Below are 15,523 nucleotides of genomic sequence, written 5' to 3' on the forward strand. Positions count from 1 at the left end.
ATTCGAAGATATGTTGTATTGCGTGCTCTCAGGCTACACCACCACTCTCCCATTTTGTTTCTAATCAAAGTCCCAGCCTGCAATCTGCATTTATGGTATCTCATCTGAAGCTACACAAAGGCGCGGCGTGTCTTTTTTCCTCCCCCAACAATCGATCATATCTATGCAGATAATCATGCTTTCCTATGGCCAGTGAACATATGTGGAATAGAGGAGAGACGATAGACCGGCCCCCATGTTTCCCTATTCCTTTCCCAGCCTGCCATGATTATAATCTAGAGCCTAGGGCGCCAGTCACTCAGGAGAGACCCACAATGGCTTTCCGCTCTCCCACCGTGACCAGAGGGGTTCCCTCCCCTCCCCTCCGCCGTTGAAGTCCAGATGAGTCTGTTTTGTGCGTGAGCCTCCAGGCGCGCGATACGCAGCGTCCTGCTGCGGCTTCTCCATCGTTTACTATGCCGGGTAATCTAGCCAACCCACTGTTGTGGCCAAGGTGGGACGGCGGGCCAGAAGACTACCAGCCGTGTCGAGATGGCACTTGCCGCACTTTTTATATGCACCAACGAGCACAAAGGTGCGCAACCACCTTCACAGACTTAGCACATCTTGTACGTGCAGGCGCCCTCGGCCGACCGCGTCGTGTCCGTCGTCTCGAGCTTGTACTTGAGCTCGATGTCCAGGTCCCTCCTGTTCTTGTCGTTGGGCCGGCAGGTCATGTGGGCGTGGACGGTCTCGCCCTGCTGGACGGTCAGGACGTCCTTGAGGTAGAGGACGGTCTGCTTCCAGTGCGTGTACTTTGTGTGGGGGCCGGTGGAGAAGGCGACCGTCTTGTGGCAGGCCGTGAACTCGATGTCGAACCAGGCGACGAGGGCGTGCACGAAGTCGTCGCGGCGCGCGTGCAGGTCGAAGGGCACGCTGTACGCCAGGTCGGCCGTCGTGCACTTGTACAGGTCGAGGGTCAGCACGCTCGCCGGGTCCGTAACCACGGCCTTCATCTCGACTGTGTCGACGAGCGGCTCCGTCAGGGCGGTCTCTTTCAGGGGGCTGTAGTCGAAGCCGTAGACGTTGTCCCAGACTAAACGCCAGTTGTTTAGTATCTTCCCAATCTCCGTGCAACGTAGTCCCTCGCGGGATCGCTTTTTTTCTTTTTTTGCTTTTCTTTTCACTCACAGCCAATCTTCTCGTCCTTGTACTCTCCGTCCTCAATACCAGCAACGAAAATGGTGGCCTTGTCGGGGAAGATGAGGCCGTTCGGGTTCAGATACTTGTCGCGGGCGTACAGGACGGTGTCGAGCATGGACTCGTAGAGGAGGAAATAGCCCATCCACTCAGAAATGATGATGTCGACATTCTTGAAGGGCATCTGGTCGTCAATCTCTTCCATCTTGCCCTGGAGGAGCGTGATCTTGTCGGACATGCCATTAACCTTGACGATCTCTCGGGCCTTGAAGATGATGGTGGACATGTCAACGCCGATCACATGCTTTGCGCCGGCCTTAACGGCGAACCTGAGGGGAGGTCAGTAACCGGGGCACGAGTGGTTGCGCGCTTCTGAACCTTGCGCATGTAATAAATTTCGGTTGCGCAACAGAAGACAGAGGTGTCTTACATGGACAGAATACCGGTGCCACATCCGACATCGAGTACGACCTTGTCCTTGAAGAGGTGCTTGTTCTGCACAATCGCATTCATGTATGAGCGTGTTCGCACTTCATCTTTCTGTGCGCAAACAATGTCAGCACCCGGAACCTTGAGTTTCCCAGCCTCTGGGGTCATCTCTATCTGTTTTGCACATACCAACATCTCCTCGTGAATGCCTTGTTATTGCCAGGCCTGTTAGCAACGCGACTTCAATACCTAGTGAGACGTGTATATTTTGTTTAGCATACCGTGGTGATTGTAACTGCATAATTGGAAATTAGTAAACACTTTCAGTGCAAGCGCATGCGGTGCCACACGGTCAGCGAGTCCTCACCTGTTGAAGTAGTGCTGCTCGGAATGGGCCATTTCCTTGAGCTGCAGCTCAGCCTTTTCGATGTCCATCTTTTCTCCAGTCGCCATGATGGTGATCGCTGTGTCGAGGGAAAAGTGGTTGAGGGAAAAGAGTGTAGAACAAGAGACTTTGTAGAAGGGTCTATGGTTGGGCCGTGGTGCAGGAGAAGTCGTATGGACGGTTGACTATGCCTGATTTTGGATCTGGAGGGTTAAACTCAACAGCAGCGGGGCGCCTCAATCCAGGGACGTTCTGAATTTTGCAAAGGTTTTTGGCTGGCAGAATAAAATGCTGCTAGCCCCCTTGGGCGCCTGGCTAGTTCTGGCAGCTACACCGACTTCCCTGATTGTGTGTGTCCAATCCAGAGAATGCAAGGGTTCTGCGACTGGGGTCCCTGCAACGCGTCGGGATCTACAGGGGACGGGTGCGCCAGCACGCCAAGATTAGAACCCTCAAGTCCAGGCCTGGCCTTGGTTACTTAGCCTGATTGCTGAACTATAAGATCAATTCACCAAGTTGTCTTGAAAGTTGAGAGAGACAGTATCTGCATGTGATAATCTCATGTCAAAGACAGGGTCGCCATCTACTACAGCCCTGCCTGAACAGTGGATATTCCCAGCAAGAATTCCGAGCTCTCCAATCTTGATCACAAAGAATGTGGTTGAGAGATATCATCGTGTGTATTCCTATCGAGTTATTGCTTGTCGCCACTGCGTTCTGTATCCATGCCTGTCCAGCCACAAGATCCTAGTGGCAGAGGTCGTCTTTCATATCGGACAATGAAGACTACCGTGAGTAGACTCATGAGACTCAATCTAGTGCCACGAATCATCCCTCATCATTCTGGAGTCAATATGGGCTCGACTCATCCGACAAACAACAAATGCCAATACCAAAACGCCATATTCATCCCCCTGGGTATCAAATGCACGGATCGTAGTCCTGGATCCTCCATGGCTGCTCGCCTTAATACCACCGCTCATGGGGCTCCCTCCACTGAACCCCGAGAATCTCAAAGATCCTCTTCTCACTCTTGCCTTCGACCAGCTCTCCCTCTGACAGCTTCTGCCTCGCTTCACCTCTGATCACGTCCTTGTACAGCCCGCGCTGGTTCAGCCTCATCTTCTTCCTCGACGCCAGCAACCGGAGGCTTCGGTTGAAGATGTCGTTGCCCGTGAAGTAGATCAATGCGGCACCATACTCTGTCTCAGGCCTGCGATGCGTCAGTGATATGTTATAGAGCCCGACATGGTCCAAGTCATTCAGCGGTCAAGCTGAGTTTTCATGATAGCGGAAGTCTATACATACACTAGCAGGAAGTCGATGCGCCTCCACGGTCTGTGTCGGTCATTGTCGTTCTCCGAGCCGGCGACTAGCGGAAGAACGCAGCAGCCGTGCCACTTGGAGCCGTTACCGTCCTTACTGTGCCTGGAACCTCGGGAATTGTGGGAGGCCAGCTCGGCCGTCAGGAACCCCTTCTGGGTCAGATTCGCCACGAGCACATCCAGGAACGGGGTGAGCTCCTCGCTCGACTTCGTCCCTGCCTTGGTAATGATGAAATCGATGTCCCCGCTGCTGTCCGCGCCTCTGCGGTAGCTGCCGCCGATGAGAAGCTCCACGTCCTTGTCGATCCGGGCTGCTTCGTCCTTCACACAGTCGCCGAGTGCCTTGACCTCGGCGCGCGGGATCCGCGTGTTCAGGTCGTCGTAGTGCTCGATACCTATGCGCTGGTTCGGGGTCAGCGGGGCCTTGCGCAACAAGTCGTCGAGGGTTCTGTAGCCCTGGGCGACCCATTTCTCAGCAATGGAAAGGCCAACGCCGTAGATTCCGAGGAAAAGCCCAAGGATCCGGCTCGCTGCGTCGTTCTCTGCCTGCTCCAGGCGTTGGAGGCGGTCAGTTTTGACAATTTCCTCGATCTTGTTGCTGAGTCTCTTCCCAATGAAAGGCAGCTGGCGTGCTCGTTTGGCAGTGGTTACCTTTTCGGGATGTCTGGATAGGGTGTTGATGACCCTGCGGTAAGCCTGGATGCGCCAATGGTCATTCGTCTTGGTATAGTAATCGAGCATTTGCTGCAAAACCGTAATAGTCCGGGTGTTTGGGCCCACGGCTTTTTCTATCGTACCACCTCTGCTACATGCAAAATTGTCCTCGTATCTGGGCTCTGGCGTGTTCGACTTCTTCCGACGCTTTGCTTGTTTCTCGCCTTCAGAATCACTCTGCGAGGTCTCATCGCTGCTCGTGAGACTGGTTTTGCTCTTGTTGTCTGACCTTGGTTCATCGTCGTCGCCTGCGAGTGAGGGGAGGTCCTTGTAGTTCTTCTGCACGTCATCAATCAGTTGTGATAGCTCGTCTCCGTAGTCGTGGCCAGGTCGACAATTGCTTGTGGGGCTCGCACGAGACGCTCCATCCCCAGAAGAGGGCTGTGAGGACGGAATTGTAACAAGTGCTGTATCAAACCCCATTCCGATCATATGGGGACGCTCGTGTTGCAGTGCTGAGGATCTCTCACTTTGCGAAGGGGTAGACTGTAGTTCATGGTCCTGTTGATCGGGTTTCTTGCCAGCGGCCTTGATTTCCAGTGACTGTTGGGGAGATTCATCGGCAGTAGATCCCGCAGGGCCAGATGAGCACAGGGCCTCTGTAGATAGGATGCCTTTGACGCAATACCATGACGACGATGTCGGGAGGAGTCGTTTCTGCTTAATGCTGTCCAGAGGCCAGTGGTCTCGGACTATCACGGGCTGTTTCTGATTGACCACTGGAGCCACTATTTCCTTGATATTCTCAAAGGTTAGATTGTCGTCAACAATTACGTGCGTCGCGTCTGCGAGCACCAAGGTCACCACGGCACCATAATTTTCAGCGTGCTCCATGCGACCTTTCCGTAAGGATATCCGAGCTCCGGGGATGTAGAAGAACCGAAGCCCTTTAAGTACTTGTTCATGTTGAGGGACCCCTGCTTCATGCTTGCGCTTCCGAGCTCCCATGATGGGCCCCGAAACTGACTGAAAGGATGAGGCCTTCGACGAGGGAAGTGATGGCGGGTTTGTTGCGGTGCGCCTCAGTTTAATGACGGCTGATGGACGAGGCTCTTGACGAGGAGTGTCCTCAATGAATGAGGTGCTGGCGGGCAGACGCTGTCTCTTGGCTTGCTTGTTACTGTCCGCACCAGTAGGTGTAGCCTTGATGACAGTAGTAGAGCGAGCAGAAAGTGGCGTCGGCGCCGTCCTGGATCGCTTTGGAATCCTGCCCAGGTGCTCGTCTGCCGTCGTCAGGTCAGTGGTCGAGATCTGGCTTGCTGGTGGCTCGCGGCTGGTGGGTTTGGAATGCTGCTTGGGTAGTGTCTGCCTGAAAAATTGTCGATTTCTATCACGTATTTCACGGTCTTGTTGAGGGATCTCGTCCTCGCTGCCTGAGATCGCATCCAGCCATTCAAGCTGCGAGTAGAAAGCCTCTTTGTCCATCAGGGGGACGTCTGCAGACATGGTGTGGCATTTGTGCTTTCTTTGCAAGGGGAAACGGTTTGTTGGTTACAACACAGAATCGATGTTTTGTAGCTGGCCAATGTGTCCGCCAGGCAATCGCGGAGACAAGTGCTGCAGGTGATGCTGTTCACTCGAGCGTAAGCTGAGCCGTAAGTCTGTACCACAGTCAGGCATGTAGCTCTCGCTCGCTTTCATTTGTGAAGCTGGAGGTGTGATAGCTGCCTGTTACCGTCCGAAAGGGGATGTAAAAGTACGAGGTACACTGACCTAACGGCTTGCATACCGAGCCTGGCACGCGTGCAACAGCATCTACCAAACCAAACTACAGCAAAGGTACTTTGGTACCTAGGTACTTAGTGCGCTTACCCATACAGTGGGACCGACTCAGGCTAGCGGCCGAGGCACGCTGAGGCCCACTCTTCTTAGAGCCGCAAGAAAACCTCGCATAGCGGGGCGGGTCCAGTACGGCAGAAATTACCACTGAGCAGAAATTGTCAATACAACAAAGAAAAAAAGTCCAAAAAATGATGCAATTTCTTCTCTCTCGCCGGGAATTGAACCCGGGTCTCAAGCGTTGCTGCTTCCTGGATGGGCGATGACAAGCTTGCATACTAACCACTATACTACGAAAGAAGTGTCTTTGTTCTCGGTGTGAGCCGAGGTAGCTGGTGGGCTGTTGGAAAGTTGTTGATTGCAAGACTTATAAAGGTATCTTACCGCTGTCCGACCTACAAGGAAGGCCTGAATTTACCATCCTATCTCAATCACTCCGTTTGTTGGTACCAACCGCACGATATTCATTTGCCTGAAGTCTGCATCTAGTATCTCGTCCACCCCGTCCGTCTCTGACCGCCGCATGGATAACATGTCATCCCAGTCTGAGAATCCACTGGCCCTTCCCAGAGTTCAGGGCCCTAAGCTTGAGCCCTTCCAAGGCACAACGAGCGCCGATATACAATTCCTAGAGTTCCTAGGTAGTGGTGAAGACCTTGACTCCAAGGTGTGGAAAGCTCGCATGAATGGCCACATCTATGCCCTGAAAGTAGTAAGCCGGTTTCTATTCTCAATCATCTCTTTAAGTAGCAACACATAAATGTAAATTTGGTTACGCTACAATCTGACTTTGAAGCCTTTTTCACATTCAAAGCTGACTTTGAATCTTTTTTATCTGCCGTTAGTTTGGATTTCAGAACTGGGAGTTCTTGGAGATAACCACAGGAGCTTGCATTATGTACCCAGAATCAGATCCTCTCCATCGCCCGGACCCTACTCCACAGGAATTCATTGACTACCTGGATCCTTTCAATTGCGAATGTCGAGCCTACGGACGCTTGAAACAAGAAGGATGTGAGGACTTAGCCGTAAGGGCATACGGCTATGTTCTGCTAACACGGGAGCAAGAGCGGACCGTTACTGAGGCTTTGGGCGAAGAATGGGTAGACTGGGAGAACCATTCAAAGCCTTTAAACTGTGACGGCGTTTTCCCGCGATGGGAGGTCCATCGACACGAACGTTTGCGCGCTAGTAAGTCAATTTGTTTCATGAGGCTTGTTACGCTTCACGGTTTCTTTTTTTCTTTTTTAAGACTTTAGTGTACTATACAAGGAAAGAAATATCCCCTATCTATTAATTAACACGTGGAACATGCTGATGAAGGATTAGTTGTTAAGGAGTATATCCCTTCCACCACACCCTGGACAGCATCACAAACACCCCAAATGCATAATGACCTTGAGAGTCTACACGCGTTGGGCATCCTGGTCAGGGATATCCACCTCTACAACTACCTTGGGGGTAAGCTTGTTGATTTAAGCCGGGCCTGGACTATGTACCATATCTGCCTGGACAGGTCGACGGCCTTGGCTACTCAAAGGGCGAGGATCGAGGAGCCTTCTAAATTCGAGGAGATGATCGACATCTGGGCTTTCCGCGAGGGCGTAGAAATCAGCAAGCCTGGAGCATTAGTCAAATGGCATAGCAAACAGGACGCGGATCTTGGAAATGACCCACGAAAGTACGACTGGAAAAAATGGGAAGATCAGTAATAGAGAAGCCGATCATTTGTATTTGCACTCAAATTCAAGATTGGAAGCCAGCCAAACCGCTGGTGAATATTCTCTCATCATAATCTTCACTTCATCCAGCCTCCCCATCCTGCGTGCCGAATGTACGGTCAGCATTGTGCAGAATACTATCGAGGCGGTCGGCTCTTTGACTTCAGCCTTGCTATCACACCGCCCCGTTTTAGCTTGTCGCTCAAACTTCGGCGATCACATTGAAGACGACAGGAGCTGTGATCTTCAGTATTTCAGGAAAATGGAGGCAGAGAAGATGGAAAAGAGGGAGAAGAAGAGAGCATCTGCACAAGCCTAGTGGTCCAGAAGAGGATCACCCAAGCGTATACGAATGAGTTCAAAGTATGACTCATACCTTCTGATCAATACTTCATATATTTATCTGAGCGATATTGGACAAAGGCGCGATTGGGTAGCCGCTTAGGTCTGTAGCTACAATGATAAAAATAAGGAGAGGACAAATTCTGGGACTTCTTGCCCTTACCAGGTGTCTCAATATGTAGCAGAATTGTCACTCTGAACAATATTAAGCAACTACTCTGTTATCATCTGTCTAAATGGTACATTGATGGCGGCGCATTCTATTACTGCATGCCCTACATTCCGTTGTTAACTTTCTGTCTTTGATATGAATATGATGTTCGTTCTTTAAATCTTCTATTTTTTCAAAAACTTGACATTGAAGTTGTCGTTCTAATTACATCTAAACAACTTGAAAGGCCTTGAGAAAACAGTTTAAAGTTTCAAAACAAAGGTAAGCTTTCTGCTAAGTAGAGAAATATGCTGTAGATCGTCGAGTATAAAGGTCAAAGTAACGCAGTACAAGAAGCGATTTAGCGCCGCATTGACGGGGATAAGATGTAGAGGATCATAGGGAACGACTGCGCGAAAGCCAAGGCTATAATTGTGGGGAGTAAACTCAGTTCAGTCTTCATACTTTGCTTGTCAGTTGGACTTGTGTGGTGAACCCACAGGAGTATATGCAGTGTTACTTCGTAGGCGGTCCCAGATCCCGTGGGAGGTTACAGAGGTACTTAGGCACCCCACAAACCCCAGAGGCTAATCCCATACTTGGATAGGCAATAAAGCGTATACTTGTGAGGAGAGAACAACATAATTCCTTATGGCCTATAGATCTAGCCAATGTACCCCATCCATACTTGAGACATCATCTAAGCTGTGCTTCTCATGTTCCTAAACTTATACTTCGCCGCTCCAGTCGATGGTGTTGTCGAGTTACTCGCGCTGTTAATTGCATCCAAGACAGCCTGATAAGCTGGCTTCTTCTGGTAGTTTTCGTCCCACAGCAGAGCCTCGCCCTCTCCAGGAAAGACTCCTGGGATCCACGAGTACTTGTCGGTGACACCCCAGATAGTAATACCGATACAACCATCGTTGTTCAGACATGACTGGAAAACATCGACATACACATCCGCCTGTGTGGCCAACTTATCAGCCAGGACACCAGAGGTGGTATTGAACCGCACATCAAGCTCTGTGTAAGCAACATCCACGCCCAGGTCCGTGTACAGAGCCAGCGTGGTCTCAAGCGTAGCCAAGTCCGGCGCGACACCTCCGCCCGAGGAAGTGGTCGGCTCTGAGGTGAGATGACCCTGCAGTCCCACACCATCAATGCGTGCGCCATAGGACTGGACCAGCTGGACGATGCGAGCCGCGCCCTGGGCCTTCTCCGCGCCGTACTCGAGATTGTAATCATTGTAGAAGAGGCGGGCGTCCGGGTCAGCGGCCTGGGCGTATTGGAAGGCTATGGGGATGTAGGCCTCGCCGATGGTCTGGTAGAAGACGTTGTCGCGGTAGGTTCCATCTTCATTAAGGGCTGTGGGATGTCAGTACTATATCACTGGCAAGTAAAGTGAAGAAGGACAAGTGACAGCTCACCCTCGTTAACAACATCCCATTGATCACAAACTCCCTTATACCTCCCCACGACCGTATCAATGTGATTCTTCACTACCGCAAGCAGCGTGGCGTTGTCAAACCCGCCGTCAGATACCCACGTCGGCAGCTGGCTGTACCAAACCAGCGTGTGGCAGCGGATCAGCTCGCCGTTGTCGCTGGCAAATGCTACCACGGCGTCCGCATCGTCGAAGGTGAAGTTTCCCTGAGTGGGCTCCGTCGACTCCCATTTCATGGCATTCTCAGGCGTGATGGAGCCGAACTCAGTCCGGATGATGTCCTGCTCGGTGGTGTCGTTCCTGATCGTGAGGGCTGTGCCAACGTACTCTTTCCCTGCCGCTTTGAAGGCAGCGTCTAGGGTAGTTGGGGCCTGGCGAGCATGCTTTCGTGTCCTATTGAGAGACTTGAGTAATGTGTCATTGTTTTGATTAAACGCGGTGGACTTACGGCACTGTGACGGCACCCGTGGAAGCGCAGAGCGTCAGCGCTGAAAGAAGTGTCCCGGAACGCATCTTGGCTGTAGATTGATTGCTCTTGGAGGCACACTTGAATCTCACGATGCGTATATCTGATACTTAACACGCTGCAAGACAAATTGTTGGTATTTATACTCAGGTCTAAGACGCGCAACTTCCGTACCACCGTGCCATCGCCACAAGTCCTGAAGCTACTACTTCAGCCTTAAGAACCAAGTCATTGGTAATTAGGCTCAACCGAAATTGCCTTCCATGCGACCCTCACTCCAATGTGTAGCAGTTTAAGGACGTTGCAGTCTTGGTAGTTCCACCCCTCAGAGCCCTCGTCGGTTACTAGACTACGTATGGTAGTCGAGCTCGGCCAGATGGGTCCAATAAAGTAAGAGGGGCCCGTCCTCCAGGATCTTAGCGCAGGATTGTGTATAGGCTAAATAGCGAAATCTTGGGGCAAAGGCCACTAGCCAATGGCTAATCCTCAGTAGGTGCGGTGCGGAAGGAGTGCCCTGGTGGAGACAGACTGTATTGAGAAATTTGGCGCTCCCCTTACATGAATTGAATATTTCTGGGATCGACCGCATCATCATTCGCCTCAGAGGCGTCATCCACAGTGGCAGTGTGTGCATTGGTAGTAGTCGTGGTTCTTGGCGCGGGTAAAATGACACCCTAGGATCGCGAACTCCATAATCTCTGGGCACTGTTAGGAAATCAGGAAGTGCTTCGTTCATAGATGTACTATGGCGAAACCGCGTTTGGAGAATTATAGAGACGTAGATAGATGAAGCTATCTGCAAACCCACTCAGTATCTTATGATCTCAAGTAAGCATATTGTCGCCCGTCTAAGCGTATTGTTGCTTTCAACCAGGCACTTGCTTTCAGCATTGAAATAAGTTTTGCTTGCTTCCTTATTCCAGATGTATCCTTACCAAATCTTCCTTCGCTATACCCACAGCTGCCTCCCCATACATAACACCATGTACATAAGCCTCTCCCAAAAATCCATACCTCTGCTTCGCTTCCTCCTCATTATCCTGGCCCTTTTCTCGTAGTAGATATGGAGTCCTACTCCCAGCCACCAACCACACTTCATCTCCGGCTCTCACAGACTGGGGCCCAAGACCCAGTCGCCCAGCTCTGGTCCGGAACAGGCACCGTTTGCGGTAGAATTTGACCATGTGCAAACGGACATGGCTCTCGTCATCGAGCGTCGAACAGGTTGAAGGGTCGCCGTGGTACTTGCACCATTCCCATAAAGCGCCTGTTAGCTTGTCTTGAGCTGGAATCTCGTCGCTTGTGGGGAGAAATCTCCAGCCTTCTAAGTTTTTGTTGGCATTTTCGAGAGATCTTTGGTGGTCGAGCATGCGCGATAAGGACTGCTTGATACCTGGGATGTTGGCACGGGTGGTGTCCGTGGAGTCTTCATGATCTCGGTTGTTTGCTGTAGTTCCAGTGCTGTCACCATCATCATCCTCCCAGCTGGATGCACTGTCATTTGTATCCTTGTCCGATATCTCTCCATGCTCCCCAAACCATCTGCCAAATCGAAGTCGGCTGATACGCTTCCTCACAGTCTTTATTTCCAAGGATATCGAATCTGTCGACACAGAAGCATTCTGGGGATGCAATAACTTGGCCAGGCGGCTTGGAACCTTGGCCCGTTTCCGAGATTCTGCTGGCGACTTTTCGTTCGGGGAGATTTGATACAGAGTAAAGTCATGCTTGGGGTCGTGCTTCAGCTTGCCATTGCGAAAGCACTCCCAGCAGAGATCGAAGTCTTCACAACTCTCGCAATGCCAGTCGCCAGCCACGAGCTCCCGATCACAACTGTTGCAAGTCCAGACCGTCCCAGACTCATCGCCAGAACTGGAGTCACTGTCTGAAGACAATTCTGATTCCTCTTCTCCAGAAGTCGAATCATCTTTGACCTCCATCGGAGCGCTTGGTGCTTCCTCTGACCCGTGGCTTGCTTCCTTTTCCTCTTGATATGTCTTTCTGATATGACAAGCCAACTCCCAGGCTATAGATTCGCGAAAGGAATCAATGCTTCGACCCCTGGTTTCCTTATCGCAATTCTCCCAAAACGTGTCCACTGAAAGCGTTCTGAATAGCATCTGGATAGGACTTTCACCAGAGTTGGGCTCCATGGTCTCTAGAAGCTTAAACCATGACTCCACGTCGATGTCGATATCATCCGGCATATCGTCTGGGTCCAATTCAGCCCAACCTGGCTCCACAGCCTCAACAAAATCGATTTGAGCCCCAAGAATTTGGAGTGTCTTTTTGTCCTCCCCAGGTCCAATCTCAGGCTCAAGCATCTTCGCCGCCCTGAAGGACCTCCGCCAGATGCGATTTGTCGTGAGTGGATTGCTGAAGTCCGGAACCCACGATGGCAACTCAGGCATTCTGGCCTGTTGGCCGCTATAATAAGGGTCCTGAACATAGGAAAGACCCTCAAGGGGCTCGAGAATTCCGGCGAGCCCATTGCCACGGTTGTACATAGAGTCTCGCCCTGAACCGCGAAGGAATATGTGGGCGACTTGGGTGTAGAGGTCTTCCACCGGGGAGGTATAATCGATCGTGATCTGGTCCTCTGGAGGCAGAGGTGCAGCCAGGCTCAGGATGGCATAGATTTTATCACGAGGGTCTTTGCTCTCGAAGGACCATGTAGCTGCTATAAGAAGAGGTAGGCTCACTTGAATTTGTTAGCCGTCGGTGCATAGGACTGAGGGAGGAGCGATGTATAAGCCGTGAACAGCCCGGATGTACTCACATCGATCCGCCTTTCGAACACATGGGGCCTCACAGCCCTTACGGTGCAGGATAGGATCAACGATATTCCACTCATCTTCATTCCTTGCCGTTCGCAATCGTATTTCGGCGAGTCTCCAAGCCTCGCTACCATCACCGCCCTTTCCATCCTTCATGGTCCAGTCTTTGTCCATCTTCCACACGCTCGAGGGACGGAAGAAGCCAAGATGGGCGAGAAGACATAGGAACTTCAGGACCTCGTGCCACTCGAGCTCTGTTTTGCCCAGAAACATTCTGATCTTGGTGGCCAGGCTAAGTTCCTGGATGCACCAGACCCTTGTAAACCACGATCTTAAAAAAGTGCTAAGGATAAGACGGATGTCGTTGATGGTGAACAGCCCGCCATCGGGCATATCCCAGTCCAGATTGGTGTCCTCCAAGAATGCGAGCAGTGAAATCGACCCTAGTATGCTCTAAGAGTCAGTAAAGATCATCGGAAATAAATTCTAGAAGTCCTCGAGCTCTCTGCCATCGTGCGCTCTATTCACAGCCGAGTGTGTTGATCATAACTCACACTGCTCCTTCAGCTCCTTGAGCCTTCTGGCTTTCTTGTTTACGCGCTGAATCACACCATTCAAATCTGGCCGGCTCCACACATTTCTCAGTAGTCGAAAAATCATTTGGCTGTCATCTCCAAGCCACACAATGACACAGCTAGCCTTGCTGTAGATCTGGGGCATGATCTGCACCTGCGCACTCCGTTCATCCAAATCTGCCTGGTTGATGCATATCGCGTCAATCCAGAAGAAGCCACTGGCTCCACCATTACCTCCCATCTTGACATCATCTTCGTCTTCATCTTCTACCACGGCAGTCGAACGGCTTAACTCCTCCTGTCGAAACGACCGGTCCCGCAGGAACCTAGCAACCTCCTCCCACTGGCGTCTTTTTCGCTCGGTACAACACTGTAGTGGTGTCCTACCGTGGCCATCTATAATATCCATATCAGCTCCGGCCCGTACGAGCTCCTTGACAACATCGTAGTGCCCGTTCTCAGCCGCGTAGTGCAAACCCGTCTCGCCAAAATCGTCTGTGGCCGACAGATTCGCCCCGCGGCGGACAAGATTTCTTACGCGTGCCAGCTTTCCGTCCTCGGAAGCATCGATCAGGGGCGTCTTGTTGTAAGGAGGGAGTCTTTGCTCGACCTCGAGATCACCGCCATTGACGTCGCGGAGCTCTTGGGTGCGGTAGGACACGTCACGCAGGAATCGGGTGACTTGTTCCCAGTCTCCGCGCTTTCGCTGGATACAGCATTGGACTGGAAGCCGGCCAGTATTGTCGTATACGTTCATGTCTGCTCCTGAGGCTACTAGGATCTTGACGATCTCAAAGTGGCCGTTTTCAGCGGCATCTATTGCTTACGTTGTCAGTCAGTCAATCAATTAGCAGAATCTCATCTTGCTATGAAAGAAGCGCAAGAAAGAGGCGTAGAATTTTACGCACAATGAAGTGGTGTCTCGCCAAAACAGTCCCTCGCACCACAGCTGGCGCCCTCCTCAAGCAAGGCCCTCACTGTGTCTGTCTCACCCTCCTCGGCAGCAACATGCAGCCGTGTCTTATCAAATTGGCCATCCTTCTGGTCAACATCATTCATGGCCTGCAAGTGCAGAAGCGCATCAAAAAGGTTCTTGCGCACGTGCAGGGCTGCATGTTCACCCCTCGTGCCGTTCCTAACGGCAACGGGCCATTTGCACAGGGGCCCGTACGGATCTTTCCAGTTGTCTGTCTTCCGCTTCTGATACTCGGTCTCGGGACTGTCCCAGGTGTACGAGAGGGCCTCGTAGGCTGGTGCTGAAGTGGTAGAGAGATCTACGACGTGGAGGGAGCAGTGGAGTATGGGATAGCCACATAAGGAGGGAAGAACGCCGTTGCGGGTGCGGTGGACACGGAGGAGGCGGATGGAAGTCGGTGTCGGTAGGGGTGTGTATTTGAACTCGGAGTACTGGAGTAGGGACATCTTTAAGGTCACCTGTGGTTGTGATCAATATAGCAGTGAAGGCCAACTTGACGCTGACTTTGAAGAGAAAAGACACAGGCTCCCTATACTTTTTTGGTCCAGTCAATGTAGGGTTTAATCATCCAACAACGTAGATCAACAAAAACATTGAATGGTCTCATGTATATATATTCAACCACAGGTTTCCACTATCCTTTGCGAAGGATCGCATACCCAGGTATGGTAGGGCTTACTCTGCAGGAGCCTAATCCACTGTGGAGGAACTGTAGTCGTTTCAATCAGCTTACCAACCAATTAGAAAGAGGGTCAACAAAATCCTTTCCTCTCCACTTGCAAGGTGTCTCTGTCTCTGCCTCTTCATCAGTTTAATTGTCTCCTGGAAACTATAAATGATCAGCTTTTATACTACGGCAGCTCCACTGAGCACAGCGTATACATTTAGAAATGCAACAAACATCTTTACTCCTAGTATCTTCATAACCATTTGCTTTTGTATTCCACGAGAAGACAGAGGGAAAGATGCCTTATGACTTTACCAACTTTTGTCAATATGGAGCGTACGCCCGCTAGCTCCAGGGTCCTACTTTGTTCGACAGCAAGTATGATCGACCTTCCATGCCTCTCAACAAGTCGGGGTACTTCCAGATTGCAGTTTACAAAACGAGAAGCAGCAGCCCAGCAACAAATGGGGAAAGCAGCGAGCAAATGGCAAATTAATGAGCAAAAGATGAAGGAACGCGCAAACGGGAAAACGACAGCCAGTCATTCGACCAATTGTGCAACCTCATAACCACCCAGCTTCCCGATCTTCTAA

General features: G+C 51.3%; 5 protein-coding genes across 5 annotated transcripts; 1 reads left to right on the forward strand and 4 right to left on the reverse strand.

Annotated features, from left to right (window-relative positions):
* Positions 1-596: 596 nt before the first annotated feature.
* J7T55_008782 (hnrnp arginine n-methyltransferase) lies at positions 597-2,061 on the reverse strand (the record flags this gene model as incomplete). The annotated part of the gene is made up of 6 exons (XM_053139135.1): positions 597-1,075; positions 1,171-1,508; positions 1,610-1,719; positions 1,798-1,817; positions 1,890-1,903; positions 1,976-2,061. The coding sequence occupies 6 exons, from the start codon at positions 2,059-2,061 to the stop codon at positions 597-599; spliced, it is 1,047 nt and encodes a 348-aa protein (XP_052998055.1).
* Positions 2,062-2,959: 898 nt separating this feature from the next.
* J7T55_008783 (DNA polymerase IV) lies at positions 2,960-5,478 on the reverse strand (the record flags this gene model as incomplete). The annotated part of the gene is made up of 2 exons (XM_053139136.1): positions 2,960-3,206; positions 3,302-5,478. The coding sequence occupies 2 exons, from the start codon at positions 5,476-5,478 to the stop codon at positions 2,960-2,962; spliced, it is 2,424 nt and encodes an 807-aa protein (XP_052998056.1).
* Positions 5,479-7,196: 1,718 nt separating this feature from the next.
* On the forward strand, positions 7,197-7,851 carry J7T55_008784 (uncharacterized protein; the record flags this gene model as incomplete). The annotated part of the gene is made up of 2 exons (XM_053139138.1): positions 7,197-7,492; positions 7,623-7,851. 2 exons carry the CDS (start codon positions 7,197-7,199, stop codon positions 7,849-7,851), a joined length of 525 nt encoding a protein of 174 aa, XP_052998057.1.
* Positions 7,852-8,386: 535 nt separating this feature from the next.
* Positions 8,387-9,982, reverse strand: J7T55_008785 (glycosyl hydrolase family 10; the record flags this gene model as incomplete). Its single annotated transcript, XM_053139139.1, has 4 exons — positions 8,387-8,451; positions 8,794-9,390; positions 9,453-9,862; positions 9,918-9,982. 4 exons carry the CDS (start codon positions 9,980-9,982, stop codon positions 8,387-8,389), a joined length of 1,137 nt encoding a protein of 378 aa, XP_052998058.1.
* A 562-nt stretch (positions 9,983-10,544) lies between these two features.
* Positions 10,545-14,709, reverse strand: J7T55_008786 (uncharacterized protein; the record flags this gene model as incomplete). The annotated part of the gene is made up of 5 exons (XM_053139140.1): positions 10,545-10,640; positions 10,871-12,636; positions 12,715-13,155; positions 13,267-14,109; positions 14,196-14,709. 5 exons carry the CDS (start codon positions 14,707-14,709, stop codon positions 10,545-10,547), a joined length of 3,660 nt encoding a protein of 1,219 aa, XP_052998059.1.
* Between the last annotated feature and the right edge of the window lie 814 nt (positions 14,710-15,523).

The sequence above is a fragment of the Diaporthe amygdali genome, assembly GCF_026229845.1.
Source record: "Diaporthe amygdali strain CAA958 chromosome Unknown NODE_4_length_2575358_cov_65_588622, whole genome shotgun sequence".
NCBI classification, from domain to species: domain Eukaryota; kingdom Fungi; phylum Ascomycota; class Sordariomycetes; order Diaporthales; family Diaporthaceae; genus Diaporthe; species Diaporthe amygdali.